At 43.1% G+C, this 23596-nt stretch overlaps 1 protein-coding gene across 1 annotated transcript; it reads right to left on the minus strand.

Moving 5' to 3' along the window:
- Positions 1-1759: 1759 nt before the first annotated feature.
- LOC146001401 (uncharacterized) lies at positions 1760-17869 on the minus strand. The gene is made up of 2 exons (XM_083138717.1): positions 17597-17869; positions 1760-6922 (listed from the first exon to the last, which is right to left on the minus strand). Exons 1-2 carry the CDS (start codon positions 17867-17869, stop codon positions 1760-1762), a joined length of 5436 nt encoding a protein of 1811 aa, XP_082994843.1.
- Between the last annotated feature and the right edge of the window lie 5727 nt (positions 17870-23596).

Here is a 23596-nt window from a genome sequence, read left to right on the forward strand (position 1 = left end):
TATTCCTCCGAGAAGACTTCTCGCCGCAGATCCTGAGGCAGAGGCAACTTCTCACGGAGCACATGAGGGATGCCAGGAGAGAGGGAAGACGGGCCTTCATTAGTTACAATAAATTAATAGTTGATGGCCAAGTTTTCGTTACGAATTAGGACTGCTCCGATATCATCTGCGTTGGACAAAGGCGAGGACACGGAGGACGAACATTTGGCAACCAGGCACGGGAGGAGGACAAAGGCGAACCCGGCGGCAGCAGGATGGACGGTCCACGAGGGGTCAACGACCAGGAAAGGGTTGCTTCCCAGAGGAAGGAGGTCACGGGTGGCCGCGGCGCGAGCGACGGGGGAGCTTGGAACGAGAGGCCGAAATCGTCCAGCCAGGAGACAACTGGAAACAAAAGGGATCCGCGGCTCAGACAAAGGAGAGGCACAGAATGACCTCCGGACTCTGTAGTGGAGGGGGAAAGGGCTCGATGGGAACAACAAGTGCGTCCTAGGAATTCTGATTTAAATGGTGCCGATGTGTGTGTTGTTCCGGACAGCAGACGTCCAAGGGTGATGGGCAAGGAGAGGCCTTCGGAGCTGCAGCCGAAATCAGGTATGTGTAGGCTAGTTCCCAGAACCAACGCGGGAGGGGGGAGCGGGGGGGCACAAGATAAAGATACTGAGCTGGAACGTAGAGGGGCTGAAGAGGAAGTTGTGCCAAGAGGGGTTTAGAGAATACGTCCGGTCCTTCGATATTGTCGTCCTTCAGGAAACGTGGGAGGGCGCCGAAGACATTCCTGAAAATCTGAAATTTAGGGGTTTTAGCAAATGTGTAGCGAGGAAGGCAAACCGGGGGCGTAACATAGGGGGGCTGATGGTACTTTTCAGACCGGACTGGGAAGGGAAAGTAACGTTACTGGATGCCAAGAACGATGGGATTCTGGGGACTCTCTTTGCGCTGGAGGGACTGAAATTTTGTCTCGTAACGGTTTATAACCAACCAACGGGGTCCAAACACCGGGATGAAAACTATTTTCAAAACTTAACCATGTTTCTCCACGAGGTTGAGGAGAAGTTCCCCGATGCAAGCATGCTGGTCGCGGGAGACGTTAATGCAAGAATTGGGATGGATGATGTAATCGGCGAGGATGATCACAGGGGAGGGGGGGAAAGGGGCGCATCAAACGGCGACTGGATATTTTATATGCGACAAAGCAAAGACTCGCACGTGAATGCAGACGGGAGGAAATTATTGGATTTCGGGTAGGTTTTTAACTTTGTCATTGTTCGCACCCGTCATCCAACAAGAAACACTCTTTTCTTGTTTCGGCCGCTGTTTGTAGCATTTCCAGGAAGGTAATGGTGCTGTAGGTAGACTAATACACATAAATGAAACACTCCATTATATCGAACTGATGTATTCGTTGCAAATCTACATTATTTGCAGCCAACCTGCAATACATCTCTCGTACAGCGTCGCTTCTCCCTTCACAGACTATTCACTCTCTCACTTTCAGTAGGCACTAGTGTCCAGAGAATAATGTGGCGGCCATCTTGGCTCCAAAAGCACAAGGTACGGAACATACCGCCCACCTTGAAATGATTAATTTCAAAATTTTACTAAATACACAATATACAACACATTTTTGATGAACAAATGTAAATTGAATGCAATTTTCCCAAAATTTCCTACTGAAAATGACAACACAAAACTAAAAAGAAATTGAACAAACTAATGATTGCCTTTTATGCATAAATTTGAAAGTTTAAGTTATTTCTCATTGGTGTTCAACTTCACTCACTGGTAAAAGAGACAGGTTCACTGCTGGCCTCTTGTAGGTTCCTTCACTGGTTCTCACTGTTGCTGCTCTAACCAATCCATCTTCACCTGGATGAACTTTGATTACTCTGCCAAGTTTCCACTGTTGAGGTGCAAGTTGATCATCTCTGACCACAACCAAGTCATCGACCTGTAGATTCCGTTGCTCCCTTCTCCACTTAGGACGTTGTTGTAACTGAGAAAGATAGTCCCTACACCATCTGCGCCAGAAATGCTGTGTCAGCCTTTGCACGAGCTGCCACTTTGACAGTCTGTTCAATTTTATTGTAGCAAAGTCCCTATCTGGAGCAGCTATCAATGCATCTCCTATTAAGAAATGGCCTGGACTAAGTGCCTGCATGTCGTTGGGATCACTGGATAGAGCAGTTAACGGTCTGGAATTCAAACATGCTTCTATTTGTGTTAATACTGTATACAATTCCTCAAAGGTAAGTAGGGCATTCCCCACAACTCTTTTGAGGTGGTATTTAACTGATTTGACACCACTCTCCCACAACCCTCCTGCATGAGGATTACGAGGAACATTAAAATGCCACTGGATGCCTAAGCTGCTTAGAGCACTTGAAATAGTTTCATTGTGCTTTGGTTGTTTTGCCAATCTCATGAATTCCTTTAACTCTCTATTTGCGCCAACAAACGTTGTTCCACAATCACTGTAAATATTACTGGGTTTTCCACGACGAGATACAAATCTCCGAAGTGCAGCCAAAAACGTCTCTGTAGTACCACTGCTCACTATTTCTAAATGAACTGCTTTCGTTGCGAAACAAACAAATAAGGCAATATAACCCTTGTACTGCTTACGAGAGCGTCCAACCATTTCCTTCAACAGTATGGGCCCTGCATAATCCACACCACAGTTTATAAATGGACGAGAAGGATTGATCCTAGATTCTGGTAAGCTACCCATTAATTGTTCCCCAGCTTGTGTACAAAAGCGATGACAAGTTACACATTTCTTCACAATGTTACGCACTGTATCTCGCCCTCTCAGTATCCAGAATGTTCGTTGCAATGAGGACAACACTAACTGAGGACCAGCATGAAGATTAATTAAATGTTCATTTTTAATTATTAAGTGAGTCAATTTGTGCTTTGCAGGTAGCAACATTGGATGTTTATGGTCCACTGTTATTCTTGCTTTGTGTAGCCTCCCTCCAACACGAATGACACCTGCCTCATCAACAAAGGGAGCCAAACACAATAACCTGCTTTTTGTTGGCAGAGGAATTTTAGCTTGTAAACAATGTAATTCTGCTGAGAATTCACTTTTCTGAGCTTGTTTTACAAGAGAGATCGTTGCTGTCACAAGCTCTTTAGTTGTCAATGCTCCTTGCCTTCTCTGATTCACTGACTGACGAGCATTGAACACAAATCGTTGAATCCATGCCATTATTCTCTGCATTTTAGAAAAGCTTGAATATCTGCTGATCAGATCTTCTTCTACTGTACTGTACATAACTGTAATGGAGATCTTCTTCTCTTCTTTTGTAACTTCTTCCAAAATTTCGTTGCTTGTCTCATGATGATCAAACGTTGCCAATGAAGTTGCTTGTAAGAACTCTGGTCCCGCCCACCATAACTCACACTGAGCTAAGGCTGAAGCACTGATACCTCTTGTAGCAAGATCTGCAGGATTTGATTTTCCCATGATGTGAGACCATTGTTCACGACGAAGACTCTCCTGCACTTCTGCCACTCGATTTGCTACAAATGTTTTCCACCTGCTTGGTGTTGAGGATAACCAAGCAAGCACAATGGTAGAATCAGTCCACACACACGCATCTTCCAATTTGTAGGATAGTGCATTGGAGATTACTACGAGCAATCGTGTCAATAAAACTGCTGCTGATAGTTCTAGCCTTGGTAGAGATATTTGCTTGATTGGAGCCACCTTGGTCTTTGCTCCTACCAACCTCACTTCAACATGACCATCGGCATAAACTGAGCGAAAGTACACTACCGCACAGTATGCTTGTTGTGATGCATCACAGAAACCCACTAATTGACAAGCTATAGCATTTGCAGATACAATAGCACGTTTGATTTGTAATTGTTGCAGTACCGGAAGTTCACTACAAAAATGTAGCCACAGTTCGCATGTTTCCACGGATAATGCCTCATCCCAGCCCAACTTTTCTTTCCACAATTCTTGAATGAGTATTTTTGCTTGTATGACTGTTGGGGATAAGAAACCAAGAGGATCAAATAATTTTGCAATGTCAGATAACAATAGTCTTTTCGTCAATGTGTGACGTTTTGGTGGTAAAGTCACAAGAAAAGTGAAGTGGTCAGCACCAGGATGCCACCTTAGACCTAACGTTTTCACAAGTTCACTGCCATGGATATCTAAAGGCACATTAGTTTCTCTCAACTCTACAGGTACTGCTGTCAACACTTGTGGCTCACTAGAGGACCATTTACGTAACTCAAAACCACCCTTTGCTAGTAACTGTATCAATTGTGACTGCAATTCGATAGCTGCTTCCACATTGCTGGCACCAGATACCAAATCGTCAACATAAAAATCATTTAATAACACTGGGGCTGCTAATGGAAATGCATTCATTTCATCAATAGCTAACTGCTGAAGACACTTTGTTGCAAGATAAGGTGCACTGGAAGTCCCATACGTCACCGTGAGTAGCCTATAGTCCCTTATCAATTCTTTAGGATTGTCGCGCCACACTATTCGCTGAAAGTCTGTATCTGATGGATGAATCAATATTTGTCTATACATTTTGGAAATGTCTGCACACAAAGGAATTTGATGTTTCCTGAACCTGAGTAACAATGGAAAGATATCACCTTGCAGTTTTGGCCCAACTTGAAGCTTATCGTTGAGACTAATCCCTGTTGAAGTCACTGAACTGGCATCAAAAACTACACGAAGAGGTGTACTGGTGGAATTTGGATTGATTACAGCATGATGCGGTAAATAGAAACTATCACATGGTTTCTTTTTCACTTCACTTGCAGGAACAGACTCCATATGTCCCAAGTCTAAATATTCATGCATGAATTCTGAGTACTTCTGATGAAAAACAGGAGACCTTGCAAACTTCCGTTCCATTTGCTGTAATCTCGCCACAGCTGTTTCACGAGAGTATCCTAAGGGAGGACTGTCTTCCTTGAATGGAAGGCTCACACTGAACTTGTTGTTTTCTCGAACATGAGTCACCGAAAAGTGCTCTTCACATTGTATCTCCTCTAATGTCAGATGCTTTTGCCTTGGGACCTCCTCTACCTCCCAGAACTGGCGAAGTGCACTATCAAGACTACAAGATGCATGAAATGATGCTACTGCCCTTACCTTGGGAAAGTCCACACTGCCACACAGAATCCAACCAAGAACAGTACGTAGTGCAGTAGGTGTTCCCTTTGGCCCAACACGTTTGCCACTTTGCATAAGAAAAGGAAACAAATCTGCTCCAAGTAAAATGTCCACCGGTTCCATCACATAAAACCTTGGATCCGCCAACTTCAGTCCTTGAATATGTGTCCACTTCCTGAAGTCTGGTAAAGGTTCCCTGGGAATGTTTCCTGTTATTTTAGGAAGTACGATTGCCCTTGTGGTGAATGTTTTCCTTCTGCAACTGGGTTGGAATTGTAGATCCACTACTGCACTGCCTACACCTACACCCGTTGCTGTAATCCCATTCACAGTGATGTCTGCCTTATGCTGACGTAAACCTAATGTTTGCACACAGCGTGAGGTCACAAAAGAAGTCTCGGAGGCACAGTCTAGGAGCGCACGAACTGGTTGATAAACACCATCTCTTCCCTGCACATAAACAACTGCAGTGGATAGCAACACTGGCTTTAGTCCCTTGTCTCCTTCTCCAGCCACATGAGAAGAAACTTCTTGGGGGGAAGTTGATGTTTCACTACAGTCACTCTGCTTATAATAGTGTAACAATGTATGATGCTTCTTATTGCAAACTCGGCACGCCCCTGAGTCGCATACCGATGCCCTATGATGACTTTGAATGCAATTATAACACAAACCCTTTTCTCTAACAAATCTCATTCTGTACATTACCGAAAGGCTTTTGAAGTCTTTGCACTTGTATAGCGCATGATGCAGTTTACATTTTTCACAGGTATCATCCGACACTGCATGATACACACCCTTGAACTGGGAGCTATTGTGAGTCGACTGCTTCAGTCTCTGAGCACTGAGATTTGAAGCTGATAATGCACGAGAACGCTGATCAAGAAAGTCACTCAACTCCTGAAATGTAGGCAACTCGGTTGTCTTTAATGAAAGTTCCCATTGTTGTCTAGTATCACTGTCCATTTTTTCTGTCACACGAAATACTAGGATAGGATCCCAATGTTCTATGGGAATGTCCATCACTTTCAACACGCGAACACACTCTGTAGTTGTGTCTAGCAGGCTACGTAAGGCTGCTGCAGATTCACGTTGCACTTTGGGTTGCCCGACTAAACGCTTGATTGTGTCCATAACAATTTCCCGTTTGTTTTGATAACGAGAATTTAGAATGTTCCACGCCTCTGCATAGTTATCATCAGTCACCGACATGGACTGGATAAGCAATGCAGGTTGCCCCTTTAACGAAGCTTTCAAATACTGTAGCTTTTGCGCACTAGATAACTGTTTGTTTTTGTCCACCGACGCGATAAACAAATCACGGAAAGAAAGCCACTCTTGTAATTGTCCCGTGAACACAGGCAGCGTGAGCTTCGGGAGACGCACTTCACTTGTTCGTGTTTCTGTCGATGACGTCACCGTAGCTTGAGTCTGTGGCTGCTGCAACGAACAAAGCCTGCACATGGTTGCATCCAAACGGTCTTGAATACAACCGATTTCACAGTCATAACTCTCAAAAGTTGCATCATCACACGCACTAGCCAGGTCTAATAACAACTGTTTACAATCGTCCGTTAATTGTTTGGCTTTGTTTACCGATAACGCGATTGTCACATTGTCCAGTAAACCCGCGTTCACTTTATTCTCAAGGCGAGTAACTTCTCGCTTGAGCACAGTCTTTGCTGCCGATATGGCTTCCATTTTATTAAGTCGCGCACGGATTGTTGTTGTCCAAACTACAATGCACGCACGAAACACTTCCTGGCACTACAAAAGGTGCACTGAAACTGGTTACACGTAGCAAACAGTATGTCAATGTATTTATTCACAGTTCACGAATGCACGCTAGCACAAAAGTTCAACACAACACAACGAATGCTGATCGCTGCCAACATCCGGCACAAGGAGGACCATGTTCGCGCCCGTCATCCAACAAGAAACACTCTTTTCTTGTTTCGGCCGCTGTTTGTAGCATTTCCAGGAAGGTAATGGTGCTGTAGGTAGACTAATACACATAAATGAAACACTCCATTATATCGAACTGATGTATTCGTTGCAAATCTACATTATTTGCAGCCAACCTGCAATACATCTCTCGTACAGCTTCGCTTCTCCCTTCACAGACTATTCACTCTCTCACTTTCAGTAGGCACTAGTGTCCAGAGAATAATGTGGCGGCCATCTTGGCTCCAAAAGCACAAGGTACGGAACAGTCATACTCAACGGACGATGCGGAGGGGACAGGGAGGGAAATTTCACATACGTCACTGATAATGGGGCTAGCGTCATAGATTATTTTATTATGTCGAGGGACTTAACACAAAACATAACAGAATTTCTGGTGGATGCAAGAACAGAGAGCAAACATCTTCCGTTAATAGCAACCCTGAACTACGGAGGGGGGGAAGGAAATATGAACGAGAGGAGCAGGGAAGGGGCAACGGGCGGCGGTACCGATGGAAGGAGGAGGGCTTTCGGGAATTTTCAGATACATTAATCGACAAAATTTCAGAGCTAATGTCGAACCAAATGTTGAATTTACTAACCGAGGGGGATGTACTTCAAGCATTAAAATTATACTACCATTGCATTGAGAGGGCAGCCAGGCACATGGTACAGGATGAGCGGGGGGGAGGGAAAACTCAAAAGGGAGGATGGTATAATGATGCATGCAAAATTCAGAAAAAAGCAATGACACAGGCTCTGAAAAAATTCAAAATACTCAGCAACGAGGCAAATAGAGTATCGTATGTGACACAGCGGAAACTATACGCTACGATACTGGAGAGGGAAAGGGGGAAATGGGAGGAGGGAAGGGTTAAGGCGATAGAGGAGGCCGTGCAACAGCGAGACGCAGCACAGCTATGGAGAATAATCCGGAATTTAAGAGGGAAGGAGTACACGAAGGCGGAGATTACTCCCGAAACGTGGGAACGACACTTTAAGGGAATAATGGGAACAAGGGAGGGAGAAATAAATACACCTGGGAACGATGGAAATTACTTTGGCACCTTCGTACCAATTCTAGATGAGGAGGTAACAGACAATGAATACTCTCTAGCAATCAACTCGCTAAAAAACGGGAAGGCGGCAGGCAGGGATGGCTTAACCGCTGAGATTATAAAGGGCACAAATAAAAATTCACTAATGGCGAAAATGGGCAGGGAAATTATGAATGGGCTCTACCGGAAGGGGCTGTTTCCGGAAAAATGGTCGGATACCATCATTTGCCCCATCTACAAGGGTAAAGGGGAAAAAAGCAATCCTAACAATTACAGGGGGGTCTCATTACTGTCCGTACTGAGCAAAGTGTACTACCAGATATTATATAGACGATTACAAAAATGGTGCGAAATTTTTGATGTTCTTTCTCCTCTGCAAGCTGGATTTCGGAAAAATTTTCAGACAATAGACAATGTACTTTTATTGCAGACATTGATACAAGAAAAACTAGGGGTCAAAAGGGGGAAATTATATTGCTGCTACGTGGATTTCGAAAAGGCTTTTGACACGGTAAACAGGCAAATGTTGTGGGCAAAATTGTGGGACGTTGGGGTATCCGCCAGAATGATCAGAGCTCTCCAAGCGGCATATGAAAAAGTTAAGTTTTGCGTGAAGTGCGGGAATGAGGGCGTAACAGGGTCAAATGAATCAATACTGGGGGTGAAGCAGGGGTGCGTTCTCTCCCCTCTGCTGTTTATCCTCTTCATCAACGATATCGTGGAGGAATAACGCAGAGGGACACGGATCCACCAACGATATCCGACGTAAAGGTACCACTTTTGTTATACGCAGACGACCTGGTACTGATTTCGAACACAATAGCAGGTCTACAGAACGGTCTAGACACGTTACACGGATATTGCGGGAAATGGGCCATGCGAGTAAATATGAAGAAGACCAAAATAATGGTATTTAAGAACGGGTACGTATTTGGTAAGGATGAACAATGGAAATACGGGGAGGCAAGTGTCGATAGGGTGAAACAGTACGATTATTTAGGCATGGTAATGACAATGACGGGTAGGTGGGCAAGGCACGTACACAGGAATAAATGTAAAGCAATTTTTGCGTTAGAAAAAACAAGAAAAATAAAATACAAAGTACCGAATATTCCAATCAAAATTCTGGAGGGGGTCTACGAGGCCACAGTTAAGGCAACATTATTCTATGGCATCGAACTATGGGTCTGGGAGGGAGGGGAAACCGTAAACGTCGTTCAGTCTAGATTCCTAAAACAAGGGCTAGGAGTAGGGAGGGGTACGGCAACATGTGGGGCACTTAGGGAAATGGGAAAATTAAGAGAGGAAGTGGATGCCAAAATGAGGAGCATTAAATACTGGGCAAAACTGATCACCATGGAGGGGGGAAATTTGAAGAAACTCTGTGTACAATCACAGATAAGGGGGGGGGGGGTAGTGGGAGGCAATGGGTAGCAAAAATAAAGACGGAATTAAACAGTATAGGGCTAGGATGGATGTGGGAAGAGGGAATAGAGGGGAGGATTGATACGCAGATGCTAGGGGCCATACGTGCCAGGCTGGAAGATATTACCAAACAGAAAATTTTGACAGAATGCGACGCAAAAATATCGTTAACATCGGCGAAAATAGTGGATACGGATCGAGAATGGGGAAGGAGGAACTACGTAGATTTGTGTGGGGCAAAAGAAAGGTCAGGATTGGCCTGGTTCACACTGGTGGGATGGGCACAAGTTAGACTGAAACGGGAGGACGGGAGCGTAGAATGCCCGTTATGCGGTGAAGACGAGACGAAATTTCACATTCTCCTCCAGTGTAAAGAAACAGAGGAGGCAAGACAAAAATATATCAGGGAAATAAATGAAGATAACATTGAGAATATAATGACAAGCGTTATTAGGATGGAGAGACCGAGGGGGGGGGGGGAGGCGCAAATAAGGAATCTGGGAACTTTCCTACACTACGCCTGGGTAATGAGATCAAAGAAGCTCAGTGGGGATAGCGAACATGTGTGAAAGGGGTACTAAATAAATAAATTAATAAATAAATTTGAGAAAATTTAGGAACCACTCAGGTAACAGGGCAAGTATAGGGAAAGATTTCAAATGACATAGTGTTTGTGAACTCCCAAGCAGTGGTGAAGGTGGAAGCAGACTAAAAAGGAGGAAGGGTGTAGGGAAAGTACACGAAAATTTTGCACTTGTATGGTATGTATAGCTGTAACGGCTCATACTGGAAATAAATTCTATTCTATTCTACTTCCTTCATGCTCATACACAACCTTCCGCACTGCTGCTTGCTAACGTCTAGAAGCTACCATCCCACAATGCTGCCAACTTTGGAAATTGGCACTGCGTACTCTTTCAAGAACCTACCCTATATGAAATATTGATATTTTCGAATAGAACATTTGAGGCTTGAGACTGGGTAGGTAGCTTGTCAACGTACTTGCATCACAACCACTTTGGCGTGTTTAAAACCAGTGTTATTCCACACATCGTCAGTCATCACTATTTCCTCATTCTCGTATTTTTGTTACTACTTTTCTCTCTTCTTTTATTTCTTGTCAGCACGGAAGTGCTTCGACAAACTTGCTGGGAATTTGGTTCAATCAAGTTTTTGAACATGGGCTTGAACCAACAGATACCTTTTGAAGTCACCCGTCCGTTTCCTCACACGTGCGAATACACTTACTTTCCAACTCTCTCGTCGATTTTAATTTCACGCTTCTTCCTTTTCTGACCTTCTAGATTAAGTTCCATCCGCATGTACTCGATGTTGATGTCTTCTGCTTGGCTCCTGAGGCAGGCCAGAACATGATGAATGTTTTGCGGTCTTCCAAGCCACCTATTTATTTTGTTGTTCCAACCTTCTACAGCATTATTAGTTCTGTAGCACCTTAGGTTAGGTTTGGTTAGGTCCTTATCGTCTCAATTGTTCTACCATTAATTTGTAAAATGACCTTCACCGTCAAAATCATTACAATTGTCCGTGATTTTGGCTTCATCGCAATTGTCCAAGATTCCGCTTCACGATTACGCTCAAAGAATCATTGTATCCTGCAGCGAAAATAATATGCTCCTTTGTTTGCTTGAGTTTTTCATTTAAGTCCACTTTATGTACAGAAGGGCTAATCGGGACTGTACCTACAGTTTAAAGTGTGATCCGAACCACTATGTGCCTCCACCTAATTAATATACACGTGCTTTTTTAACCCGGACACGCGGTTTTTATCACAAATTCCTGGAACCATAGACAGTCATTTATCTCGGAAATTTGAAACACCGGTACACAGTACTTATCTTCGAGCTTTCTGGGACAATGGAATTACTGCATCTAAAAAAATCACAGCAATAACAACATGAACTCCCCCCCCCCCTGTTCACACGCCTGTGCCACCCTTCCAGCGATACCACGCTTCGCCACTGCCTGTCACAATTTTCTCTTGCTACTCTCTGATTTCAAACAATTTAGAACGTCGTCACCCTTCCACCGAGCCTTAACATTTACATTATTGTCTTACAACAATATACCAGAACAACAATGGCGACATGTTAACCGTTTCCCCAGAGATGGTCTTGCCAAAATAGCTATGAATGAAAAAAATCGGTGACTGAAAAACAAATTTCACAGTGCGGCAGAAGTTGAAGCCAAAATCTATGAAAGAAAAAAAAGTAAGTATGCCTCTCATCCAATCTTTAACATTCGCGATTGCACTGGATAAAGGTTATTAGTGATCACAGTGTTTCTCTTTCTTTTTAATAATAAGAAGTTGCGTGATAATTTCGTCCATGAATATATTAAATAAAGAACAAACACGAAAGCATACAACAAGCGCCAAAATTCGCTATTGGGGCATTTCAGAGTTACGTGTGTAACATTTTAGACACAAGATTTAGGGGTCTAGGCGTGAGATTGGATTCAAATATTCACAATGAACTGATTTCATAGAATCATGAAATACTTTGTGGTGTATGCTAACAAATGAAAAGAACCTGAGTATGCTGACATGGTCTGTATGTATGAAGAGCTTTAACACAGGTGCGTTACGTGTGTGACGGTTTAAAATGTAGCGAATTTTGACTTCATTTGTCTGTGAAGCATACAGGCTGCAGATGCTAGCCACATTTATTGGTGAATGTGCAAACTATATGCATTCACAAACCTCTAAACCTTAATGCAATTTTTTTAAAAAAAATATTTGCATATTAATTGATTTTGTAATTTACATGGAGCAAGACCACTTTTCGTGGAATGTCCCTCTTTCAAATTGCGCATAATGTAGGTTATTATTACAAGCGTGCATGTTTGTTCGTAAACAAATAAGACATTCGTTTAAATTAGCATCTACTGCGTTGTTGCAATCCGAAAACATTATTTTGGTTTTAAAATGAAGACTTATATAGTATTTACTATAGCGCTTTGAATAACGTAGCGTGAAAAACGGCACTGTTCTGGGCTCTCTGGCTGGTTCCACTCGAATATGATACCGCTAGAGGCGCTGGTGTCGGCACAGCTGCATGGTATTCGTCTGCTTATAATGGAAGTAAATGGATTTCCCAAAGTGACAAGCGATATGGTGCCTTCAGTCTATTAGCAAGCGTTTGCTGCTAATTATGCGAACAGCAGATCTAGCCGACAAGGTAAACAGCATGTTACAATAACAGATCTAGGCGACACGATAAGCCACACGTGTCGCTCATACTGGGCCCTTTTCCCCAATAGCTTGCAATGTGTTGCCGTGATTTGTTGTTCGCGCATGCGAGATGCAATGAGTGTCTTGCTTTAGGGAGATTGCGCACAAAAGCGACAAATGGCACGCGACACTTATCGTTTGAGGATTTCACCAACAGAACGCTAGCCTGTGCTGCCCGTCATGCCGCTACGATATGAAATGTTGATCTTGATTGGCTCGTTTCCAAGTGACATATGTCGCGTGTCGCTTCGGTATGAAAGTTGCCTTGGACAGAAGGGCCCGTGTCGCTTTGGTGTGAAATACCCGTATCGTTTGTCGAGTGTCGCTTTGATCTAAAATCTCCTTAAGGAAAGAGCTTGTGTCCCTACGGTTCGAAAGGCTGCATTGATTACCAACGGCTCGCTTCCAAGCGACTTTTGTGGCTTGTCGCCTCGGTATGAAATATCTCTCAGGATACTATTTATATTCTAAAAACATAGAAAAATAAACTCTAGTACACAACCCAACACCTGACGTCCGGAATCACATTTGCGATGTTTCTTCTTGTGTTATGAATGCTATTTATTTATTAATTTTATTTTACTTTTCTTTCCAAATTAATGCCATGTTGTGACTGCAAATCACTCCACAAATATAACTGTTTCCGTCAATTCACATACCGCCTTTCAAGACAAGCAAAACTACACAATATATACCAAAAGCTAACTGAGACGCATTAATTTCATTAGAAAATTAGCAGCTGTGCTGATCGCACTGCCATCTATGCTGTCATCGTCTCGGGAACCAGTTTCTTGGGTCGTTTTCCACACTACGTTATTCAAGGCGCTGTAGTATTTACTAACAAAAGGTCACTCATACACAAAGACCAAGTCATTTTACCCCTCTGGCTCTTTACAGTTTTAACGGTGAAGCCAGGCTTCAATATTTCTACAGAAACAAGCGTTACCTTTTACTGTGGCGCTTAAAATGATTGGCGAGGTGTACAGACAATGGTGCCGAAAAGGCTGGGGGGGGGGGATAATGGTGTGGTCCGCCATCAAAAAATTTTGAGGGCGGCCTTACAATAGAAGGATGGTTAATTTCATTATTTATGATTATGTAATTGATTACTTGTATGTGTATAAACTTTTTTTGTGTGATTGCTTATGTCCCTTCCGTAATTTGGAGGATTTACCTCTGTTGAGGCAGTAAATAAATAAATTCGAAGACTGACCATATGTATGAAGAAATATTAGGAAGTTATGTTCGTTTGAATAATCTAAACGCCTATATAATTTAATGTATCTTCTGATGAAAACATTACAATAACAGCTCAATTTCGCTCAATTTCTTGTTTTGATTACAGTGTGGTAGGAATGGGATAGTAAAACGAATGCATTTTGTTTCTCAGATGACAGTTGAAGGCTTCGACAAGTGGAAACAGAAGCCACCAATAGATGACTGCCAGAGTGGTGACGCATGAAGTTCGACTTCACGACTTCGAAGTCTCTTCAGAACCCAATGAAATAGGAGAACAGAAGAAACAGCACCTTGCAAGAGGAGTACTGTACAAGCAGAAGGTAAGAATTGATGTTTATTTATACAATTCCTCTAATTATTAAATGTGCAACTCAAATGGCGAAGTGGATTTTCATATGCAACATGACACGTGATACACCCTTCTAGGCGTGCAGGAGATACAGTCACTTTCAGGAAAGCAAAATATGTTATAAGGCAAAGGATAGAAGTCCTTGTTAGTGTTGGAAAAGAGTGAGAGAACCGAGACCGAGATGATTTCGTAAAAATGGGAACGAGAACGAGACCAAACCAGTGGACGCTAAGATAAAATCCTTCGCAATAATGTAAACAGCTTTAAGGTCTTCCTCTCGTCCACTAGTCTTCAGTGATTTCGCAGCCTGGGTGTTTCAATGGCCGACAGTGGTCTCCCGAGAATAGGAGCCGTTTCCACATAGGCATTAGAATTGCCTATACCAGTGCTTTATGGGGGCCTCCCCGGTGGCGTAGTGGTAACGTCGTCGCCTTGTAATCAAAGTGTCCCGGGTTCGATACCTGGTGGAGGCACATTGCACAGTGGTGCGGATCCCACTTAAACTGCAGGTCCAGTCCCGATTAGCCTGTATATAAAGTGGACTTAAAACAACAAATCAATTAATCAGTGCTTTATGGCCTCACAGAATAGGGGATGTGGGTCATACACCGTCGTCATCTCCTGGGAAAGTTTTTGGGCTGTGTTGCTTTTCAGGAAGAAGAACGTGAAAACTGCTCTGTCGACAATAGCTCCATCCTCACACTTTACATCCCTCAAATAACAAAAGTTATTACTTCGTGTCTACAAATTGCAGTATATCACGTGTGAAGAGTTTTCCCAAGGGCACTGTAATTCCCTTACGGACACTGGAAGTGGATTAGAAAAAAAACCTTTATTTAATTCCTCTCGTGTGTTCGTAATTAACAAAACATTAAACATTGTGGAACTCGTATAGCTATTTTGTTTATTATCGTTTTCCATGAAACTAAAATGAATACATTTTTTTCAGGTTCAAATAGACGTAAGAAAAAAAAGAAAAGATTTATGCCTTTAATAATAAAAAAACCGCCCTCGGTGAATGGCCTGCTTGGCCAAAGGGAAAAAACTACGGTTCCATTTTCTAAGGGTCTCCTCAGCCTTAGAGGGAAGGGAAGGGCAGGGGAAGGTGAGGCCTACAGATTCCACAAGGCACTCTGTTCCATGGAGCTTGTTTTGGCTTAAAGCTCTGTTGAAGTCCTGGGTCAACCCCACGGGGCAGCAAAATAGGGTTTGGTGGAAGCGACAATAATTGGAGATCCACCTTACTGTTTGATACACCGTCCTTCCCACAGCGGAGTTTTCTTAATAAAGATGCGAAACGCTGACAAATTCCACCCAGTCAGAATGGAGCTTGTTCGAAAGCAAGAATCTTGCTGCATAACAGTGGCGTGCCAAGGAGGAGTTGGTACAGGTCATTACTCTCCTTTTGACCTAGTATTAAAAGAAAAGAAAAACGATAAAGAGAGGAGAGGAATACAAAATAAAATATGACTACTAAGAGTGATTATGTAACCCCTCCCCTCCGAATACCCTGAGCACGCCACTGCTTTGAAGGTGGTGGACGCTGAGTTAGTTTGCAACCACTTGAGCCACCACGACTTATCGCCCCGTGGGAGGATTATGGCTCAAGGCCAAAAGGGGTGGGGGAAGGGGGTGAATGGAGAAGGGCGACACCGATCGATGTGTCCATTAGCGAAAATGAAGAAAGCTCCACAACAAAAAGAGCCTTGTCTCAAATATGCACTCTAGAAAGGAATTTATTTAATTTGTACGACACATCAAATGAGACTGCCCTATCAGGAAATATCTCCCATCCCCCGTTTCCTCTACCGCCCTCACATTTGACCCAAGACTTAAATCTGTGTTCGAATCCGTTTTGTTTCCCGTCGCTTTCCCCTACCGTTCACTGCGTCCTGATTTAACTCTTAAAGAACAGCGCTGTTGCCGCTTTCTCCCGCCAGGTGGAAGTTTAGACGTCAACCGCACACTCAAGGGTGCAATTGTCGATAGCAATTCGCTATCGCAGGCAGATTGTCTGTTGTCATTACCAGTGTATAGTTAGAGAATCGGTTAGTTAATTGGACTATCCAGCCTAACTATTGCCTATTTCGGGGAGAGCATTAAAAGTCTTATTAAGGGTGCACTTGACGTACCTTCCTCCTCTCCTCTCAAACTCTGCCTGTGACGCAGATTCAGAGAAGAACGGTACGGGGATTCGACGGGTAGTAAGGTGCTTGGAAGGGTTGCACCCAGTGCTCGAAGTGGGGCGAGGGGGGAAACACGGGGGATGCTTTTCCTCCAGTTAAGAAAATCTGAGGGAAGCATCCACTCGGCTGAGATAATTTGAAGCATTCCCCACTTGCTTCATTGTCTCCAGGTGATCCATACGACCATCCCTACACTCTTAAAAGCATCCCCCAACTATACTCTGTCTGTTGACCAAGGCCTCTCATAACGTTAGAGAATGGGAGAGAGAGAGTCACTACTTGCGCAGAGATCTGTTGTCGCTCGCTTGCTCCAGAGACTCCCGGGACAGAGCTTAGTAATTCCCACTTCGAGCGAGGGTTGCACCTGCGGATTCGGACACGGGCCACAGGTCAAAACGGGCTTCATGGAATCCAGGCCTACACGGGGGAGAACCAGCACTGCGGAGGGGTGAATGGCCAGTGGGATACGTAACCCAAGGCCGCGTCCGAATCGCTAGCAGATGTCACCTAGAGCACCGTTCCATCCGGGGACTCAGACAACCTCCGTTGTCCGAATTTACGGCAGACGTGGAATCGGAGGGAAGAGCTGAGAGGCGCGACAGATGCACGCTTGAACTCGCTGTGACCCTGCGCTTGGCAGCCATATTCCAACTTTCATTTTGTACAGACAACATTTACTGTAAAACTCAGTGATACTTTAACATTTTATCGATAATACTGAATGTAGAAAAATTGTAAATGATGAAATAGCATGTTACATTTTTAATATGAGTTGTAAATAGGTGGAAATAATTGTGATGTTTGTTTGGCGTCTGCCTTCTGCTTCCGTGCAGTGCGCCTGCGCCCCAGAGCGCTGTTGGTGAACTTCGGAATGACATCTGGCGGGAAAAGTGACAACCGTACTACAAGGGGACATCTAGATTCGGACGACTTGGACGTGACTTCGACGGCACGCGAGAGCAACGGGAGGGAACGGGACGGAGCGCTTGCCAATCCGGGCACGGCCCAAGTCGGTGGGGACGTAGGCACCAGCGGCTGCTGGAAAGCACTCGTTGGTGAAAACTCCACACTTCCACCCTCATGTGCCACAGGGGGTGGGTCCCTTGGGTAACTGGACGCCGTGTTGGGCGGTGTAGCGGTGGTGTCGCATCGGGGGAGTGCTCGTCGCAGTTGGTGCCGTGTGGGGCGGGGAGGCAGCGGCGGTTGGTGGTCCGAATTATAAGGGCCTGTCATTGGAAAACAGGCCACCTCGTATTTCGACATGTAGATGCCACGGCACCACGAAACTCTTGCTGCCACTGGGAGGGGAATCCGTTGTCGCCCGGTAGATGGCAGTCGAGTCGCACGCTTGTGTGAAGCAGTGCTAGTGTGAGCCGTGTGAAGTGCAGATGTGCGGAGACTTGCCGTCCAGCACATCGTGGAGGCCAGTAAGGAAGAGCATCGAGCAGTCGTGCGTCTTCTGGGGGTGGAAGGTGCTAGTACGCGAGATATTCACCGTCGATGACGGCGGTGTATGCGGGGCATTGTTCATCTCAGTCGCGGGTGATGGAGTAGAGTCGGACGTTCCTTCGCGAAGGAAGAGCGTCACTGCAGTACGATCCACTACCTGGACATAAGGTCAATGTTGTCCGTTATCTGTTGCTCAGATCTCGGTGGGAAATATTCCAGAACTTACCTTATAACCCGGACATGTCCCCTTGCGATTATGCCATCTTTGGTGGTCTAAATCGGCACTGCATGTTTGCCGGTTCAACTTGGAAATTGAGGTGAAGGATGCAGTAAGTGAGTGACTGGTTGTTGTATCAACCGCCCACCTTCTACAGGGCTTCCACTGACCTACTGCCAGGACGGTAGGACAAATGCCTGAGCATCTACAGAGATTGCTTTTAAGGTGAGCACATCGTTTCATAGTTATACATAGTTGGCCATTTCCAACTGAATGACCTTGATGCATTATAAATAAACACTTAAATGCACATGTTCCTTAAATTGAGAATTTAAGAGGCTTAGAGATCAATTATCATAATGAACATTTACTACGGTAAAGTTATCTGTTAATACTACAAAAGTTAAAAAAACATAAAACTGGGTGCTTGAATGGCCATATTTAGAGTGAAAAGATGCGACTCCAGCAACTTTCATCGTACACATGCTGATGGAGTGTAAGAGAGAACAAGCAACATTAGTCACCAGTCCATATTATTAACTATCACCTTTTTTTTCTTTTTCGAACGTACTTAACCTGTAAAGACTAGTCTTGTGAGTCGCGCGTGCTGGAGAAACCACATCACAACCCGAACTACACATTTGGCTGGATTCTTTATTACGTCAGCCATTTCCTGCACGCGTGACTCGTACAAGACTCAGCTCAGCACTTTCTAATGAACATTTCGGGAAAGAATGAGGATCAAGTTTACTGTCAGTGTTGTCAACTTATGTCTTACATATTTTCTCTCAGATATATATCCTTTTTGTCTTTACTTTCCAAACACGCCTCGTACTTCTGTACCTATATAGTTATAAATAGATCCTTGAACTATAACTGCCAGCAACTAATACTTTTTTAAGTTCACTTTTCTATTGGCCACAGCATTTAGATTACAACTCTGCATGACCATATTCACCCTTAAGAGTTTTGTGTGAATCAGGTCACATGTGAGGGTTACACGGGTCAGTAATGTAACATTGAAATAGGCAATATTAATATAATATTATTTATATAATCTAATTTCCAATTCAAGCCTTATGTTCAGAGTGTAGGACCTTTTCTTTGTTCGCACATCTTCCACAATACACTTTCTTCTTCCTTGAGCACACCTGTGGTTCTTCAGACAGACTTTGTTCCATCAGAGCATAAACACGTATGGGACGCAAACCATTTTCTGCGATTGCTGGAGTTGCTACCATAAGCCATGCTGCCTTCAACATACTTCCAAAGTTAATGTATTTCTTGTTCTAACCTCCTCATGTAGCTTAAAGTTATTGCACTCTGAGAAATATGTGATTTGGAGGCTTGAAAAACGAAAAATACAAAGGCTGTAGTCGATCTGTCATCTGGTTTGGTAGACACATCATGTGTATGTCGTTTTTCTCATACAACTTCAATGTATTTAAGTTCTTGTGTGGCGCATGTCCATCCAAAAGAATCAAACAGGATTCAGGAAACGTGGTGGGTCGGAAAGTTGTCAAAGAAGCATTGGGGAAACAGTCAGAAAATTATGGATGGTGTTCTTTCCTTTAACCATTGATTGAATGATTGAGTTGGTATTTTAAGTCCACTTTATGCACAGTAAGGCTTATCGGGACTGGACCTACAGTTTAAAAGGGGATCCGAACCACTATGTGCCTCCACCGGGTATCGAACCTGGGTTCCCTTAATTACACTACCACTGCGCCATCATTTCCTTTAACCATTGCTATTTGTGTAATACAGCGACGTATGGTGTTGAGCTTAAAACCCGGAAAAATTATCTGTTCATCAGTTGGAATCACTGTAATAGAGACAAATATTAAGGGAAATATCATGTATTCTTCTAAGACAACTAAAAACCATCTTACGCACAAATTATATTTAAAATATCGCATATAGTACACTACAACACTAATAAATACACATAGGCAATTTTAAAACACAGCTTTTCGTCTCTACTTTCCTTTAACAGGAGTATTTTCTGTACTTCTTGACAGTTTCAAATACACTACTCCCTGGTAGTTTCTACGTTCACTAGATGCTAGAAGTTCCAAACTTTAATGCCCGATCGAAACATTTCCATCAGTTCGTTTGGTTTTGTGTAAGGAGAGAGAATATCAAGAATATCAAAAGTGACCCTATTCACCCTGTAACCCGATTGACCCTAAGTTACCCTATGCATCTTCTCATTCTAAATCTGGTCTTTCTAGCACTGAGTTTCATGTTCTTTAACTTTTAAAGTATCGTAATCTAGAGTAAATTCAGACGCTTTTGTGACTTTTTAATAAGTATATCGTACAAGCTTTTGAGCACGGGCAATTCTTACGCTATTGCATTGTGGAGTATATTTATGAGGAACCCAACTAAGATAAACCATTCTATGAATGAACATACTTCAAATTTTATTAAAACATATTTTGATGTCCGAAGTCACACTACGTTTTGGGATGATTTCGGATAAACAATTGTACTAACAGTTTGTCTGAATTTTTAAAATTCTACGGGAGATTTCTGACACAAAAATTAGATTTTAAAAACGCAAAGGGCTACGTAGAGACAAAATACATGCATAGATACAAACATCCATTACATAATGTGCATATTAAACAAGACAATCACATAATTGTGTGATTAATTGTTCTTTCTTAAATCATGCTTCCAGTACAAAGTCTCAGAATATCATATCCAAATGTGAATTTTCCTTTCTTCTCTTTCGGCTTTGAAAGAATCTGCATCATTTGATCTTTTCTAATGGAATCCTCATAATCTACGGTAGGAAACACAAAGACTCTTCTACTGTTATTATAAGGACATAGAAATTTCACATGAACATTTCTTGCTGCTCCACCAGTTACAACCTCAACATAATTTCGTGTTTGCTCTTTTATGTTATCTGTGTATGTATTACGCATGTTGCAAGCACATCATATCCTCTTCTAGAACACGATTACAGGTTTCTGACATGGTGTGTCTCTCTCTCTCTCTCTCTCTCTCTCTCTCTCTCTCTCTCTCTCTACCTGTATCTCTTTCTCTATCTCTCTGTCTCTCTGTCTGTCTCTCTCTCTCTCTCTCTCTCTCTCTCTCTCTCTCTTGTTGATCTCTTGCATTTCTGATTCGTCACTGCTGTCTACGTACTCTGTTGTGTATTGATTTTCCAGCCTTCACATTTCTTGTGACATTCTCCAAATCTTTCTTATCGTAGCTTCCATAATTCTCTCCTCCAAGTTCTTTTCTGTGCACATGCAGCATTGTCCGAAATGAACCCCAGATTAGTGATTAGCAGATAACTTTACCGTAGTAAATGTACATAATTACTGATGTTTAAGCCTCTGAAATTCTCCATTAAGGAACTTGTGCATATTAAGTGTATATTTATAATGTATAAACGTCAGTCAATGGAATACCCTGTATAACTATGACACTATGTGCTCACTTTGAAAGTAATCCCCGTAGACGTTGAGGCATTTGTCCCAACGTCCTGGCAGTAGGTCAGCGGTAGGCCTGTAAAAGGTTGACGGTTGCTGCAACAACCAGTCAGTCACTGCATCCTTCAGCTCAGTGTTCAAATTGAACCGGCGACTTTGCAGCAGCGCCTGTTTCAGCTCACCAAAGATGGCATAATCGTACGGGGACATGTCGGGATTATAAGGTGGATGCTAGAGTACATCCTCCGAAATCTGAGTAACAGGACCTGGACAATATTGACCGTATAGTCCAGGTGGTCGATCGTCCGTCAGTGACGTTCTTCTTTCGCGAAGGAACCTCCTTCAACCACTCCTTCATCCGCGACAAAGGTGAACAATGTTCCCCATACACTGCCGTCATTCGACGGTGGTGGACGAGGAGCATTCTTTATCTCTGTCGCGGCTAACGGAGTGGAGTCGGAGTTTGCTTCGCGAAGGAAGAATGTTTCTGCAGGACGATCCACGATCTGAACCATACGGCCAATGTTGTTCGGGACCTGTTGCTCAGATTTTGGTGGGAAACGCTCCAGCACTTGCCTTATAATCCGGACATGTCCCCGTGCGATTATGCCATCTTTGGTGAGCTGCATCTAGCACTACGTTCTTGCCGGTTCAACTGGGGCGCTGAATTGGAGAATACAGTGAGTAATTGGTTGTTGCAGCAACCGCCAACCTTCTACAGGGCTGCCACTGACCTACTGCCAGGTCGGTTGGATAAAATCCTCAACTTCTACAGAGATTACTTTTAAGGTGAGCAATTAGTTTGATAGTTATACAGTTTTTTTAATAACTGACGCTTATACGTTATAGATAAGCACTCCATATGCGCATGTTCCTTAATTGAGAATTTAAGAGGTTTAGAGACAAAAATCATAATGTACATTTACTAGGGTAAAGTTATCTGTTAATACCATAAAAGTTAAACAACATGAAACTCAGTGTTTGAAGGGACAGGTTCAAAATAAATAATACGACTCCAGCAACTTTCATCATACACATACTGATGCAGTGTAAGAGAGAGCAAACAACATCAGGCACCAGTATAACAATATTCCATATTATTAACTACTACCTTCTATTTTTCTTATTTTAACGTACGTAAAGTGTAAGCACTAGTCTTGTGAGTCACGCTTGCTGCAGAAACAACATCACAACCCGCACCACCAGTGGCGGAGCGTGACCTTTCCAACAGTGTAAGCCTATCATGATGAAGGTTATTTCCCGCTGTGCTTATTTTTGGGCTGACATGGTTAGTGATTTATCCACACACATCGACCCCCTCCCCCATTTTTTCAGAACACTTCCCTGGAATTTTTCACCAAATTAAAAATTCTGGATAAATCTCTGGGATTGGTGTTTTCTTTGCTAGGCTGTGTATCTCCTACATTTGAACTGATAATTAAGTCAGTCTTATTCCTATCACAATGAGTAACGTAAGGATAAAAAATATGCAAAGTTAGATAAAATGAATAATAATAATAATAATAATAATAATAATAATAATAATAATAATAATAAAGAAACGAAAACAGAAGGAAACAGAAAAGTGCAGAATACTTTTTACAACCGCATAACCAAGTATCAGCTCCGTATCATGAATCACAAAATCACCGCACTTTATTTTTCGTTTCTGTGACTATGTCTGCTAGAGAAGGAAGGGGTGGGCCTACCTACATCCACAAGTTTCTTCTTGGCACCAAAATCCTTGCTGAATAACGGCGTCTGCACCCCACCGCACAATCACACTCGTTTTATTCCATAATGCACTTCATTATCACACAACAGCACAGGGTCGACAGTCCACTTTGAATAGATGGAATTCGCAACAAGAACGGG

Source organism: Lepisma saccharinum, chromosome 17, assembly GCF_977018435.1.
Source record: "Lepisma saccharinum chromosome 17, izLepSacc3.1, whole genome shotgun sequence".
Lineage (NCBI taxonomy): Eukaryota > Metazoa > Arthropoda > Insecta > Zygentoma > Lepismatidae > Lepisma > Lepisma saccharinum.

Coding starts and splice junctions, on each gene's coding strand:
- LOC146001401 (XM_083138717.1), bottom strand. CDS start 17,869: ATGTCGAAATACGAGGTGGCCTGTTTTCCAATGACAGGCCCTTATAAT. Junction 6,923..17,596: donor CTTGGGCCGTGCCCGGATTG/GCAAGCGCTCCG, acceptor CACCTTTTGTAG/TGCCAGGAAGTGTTTCGTGC.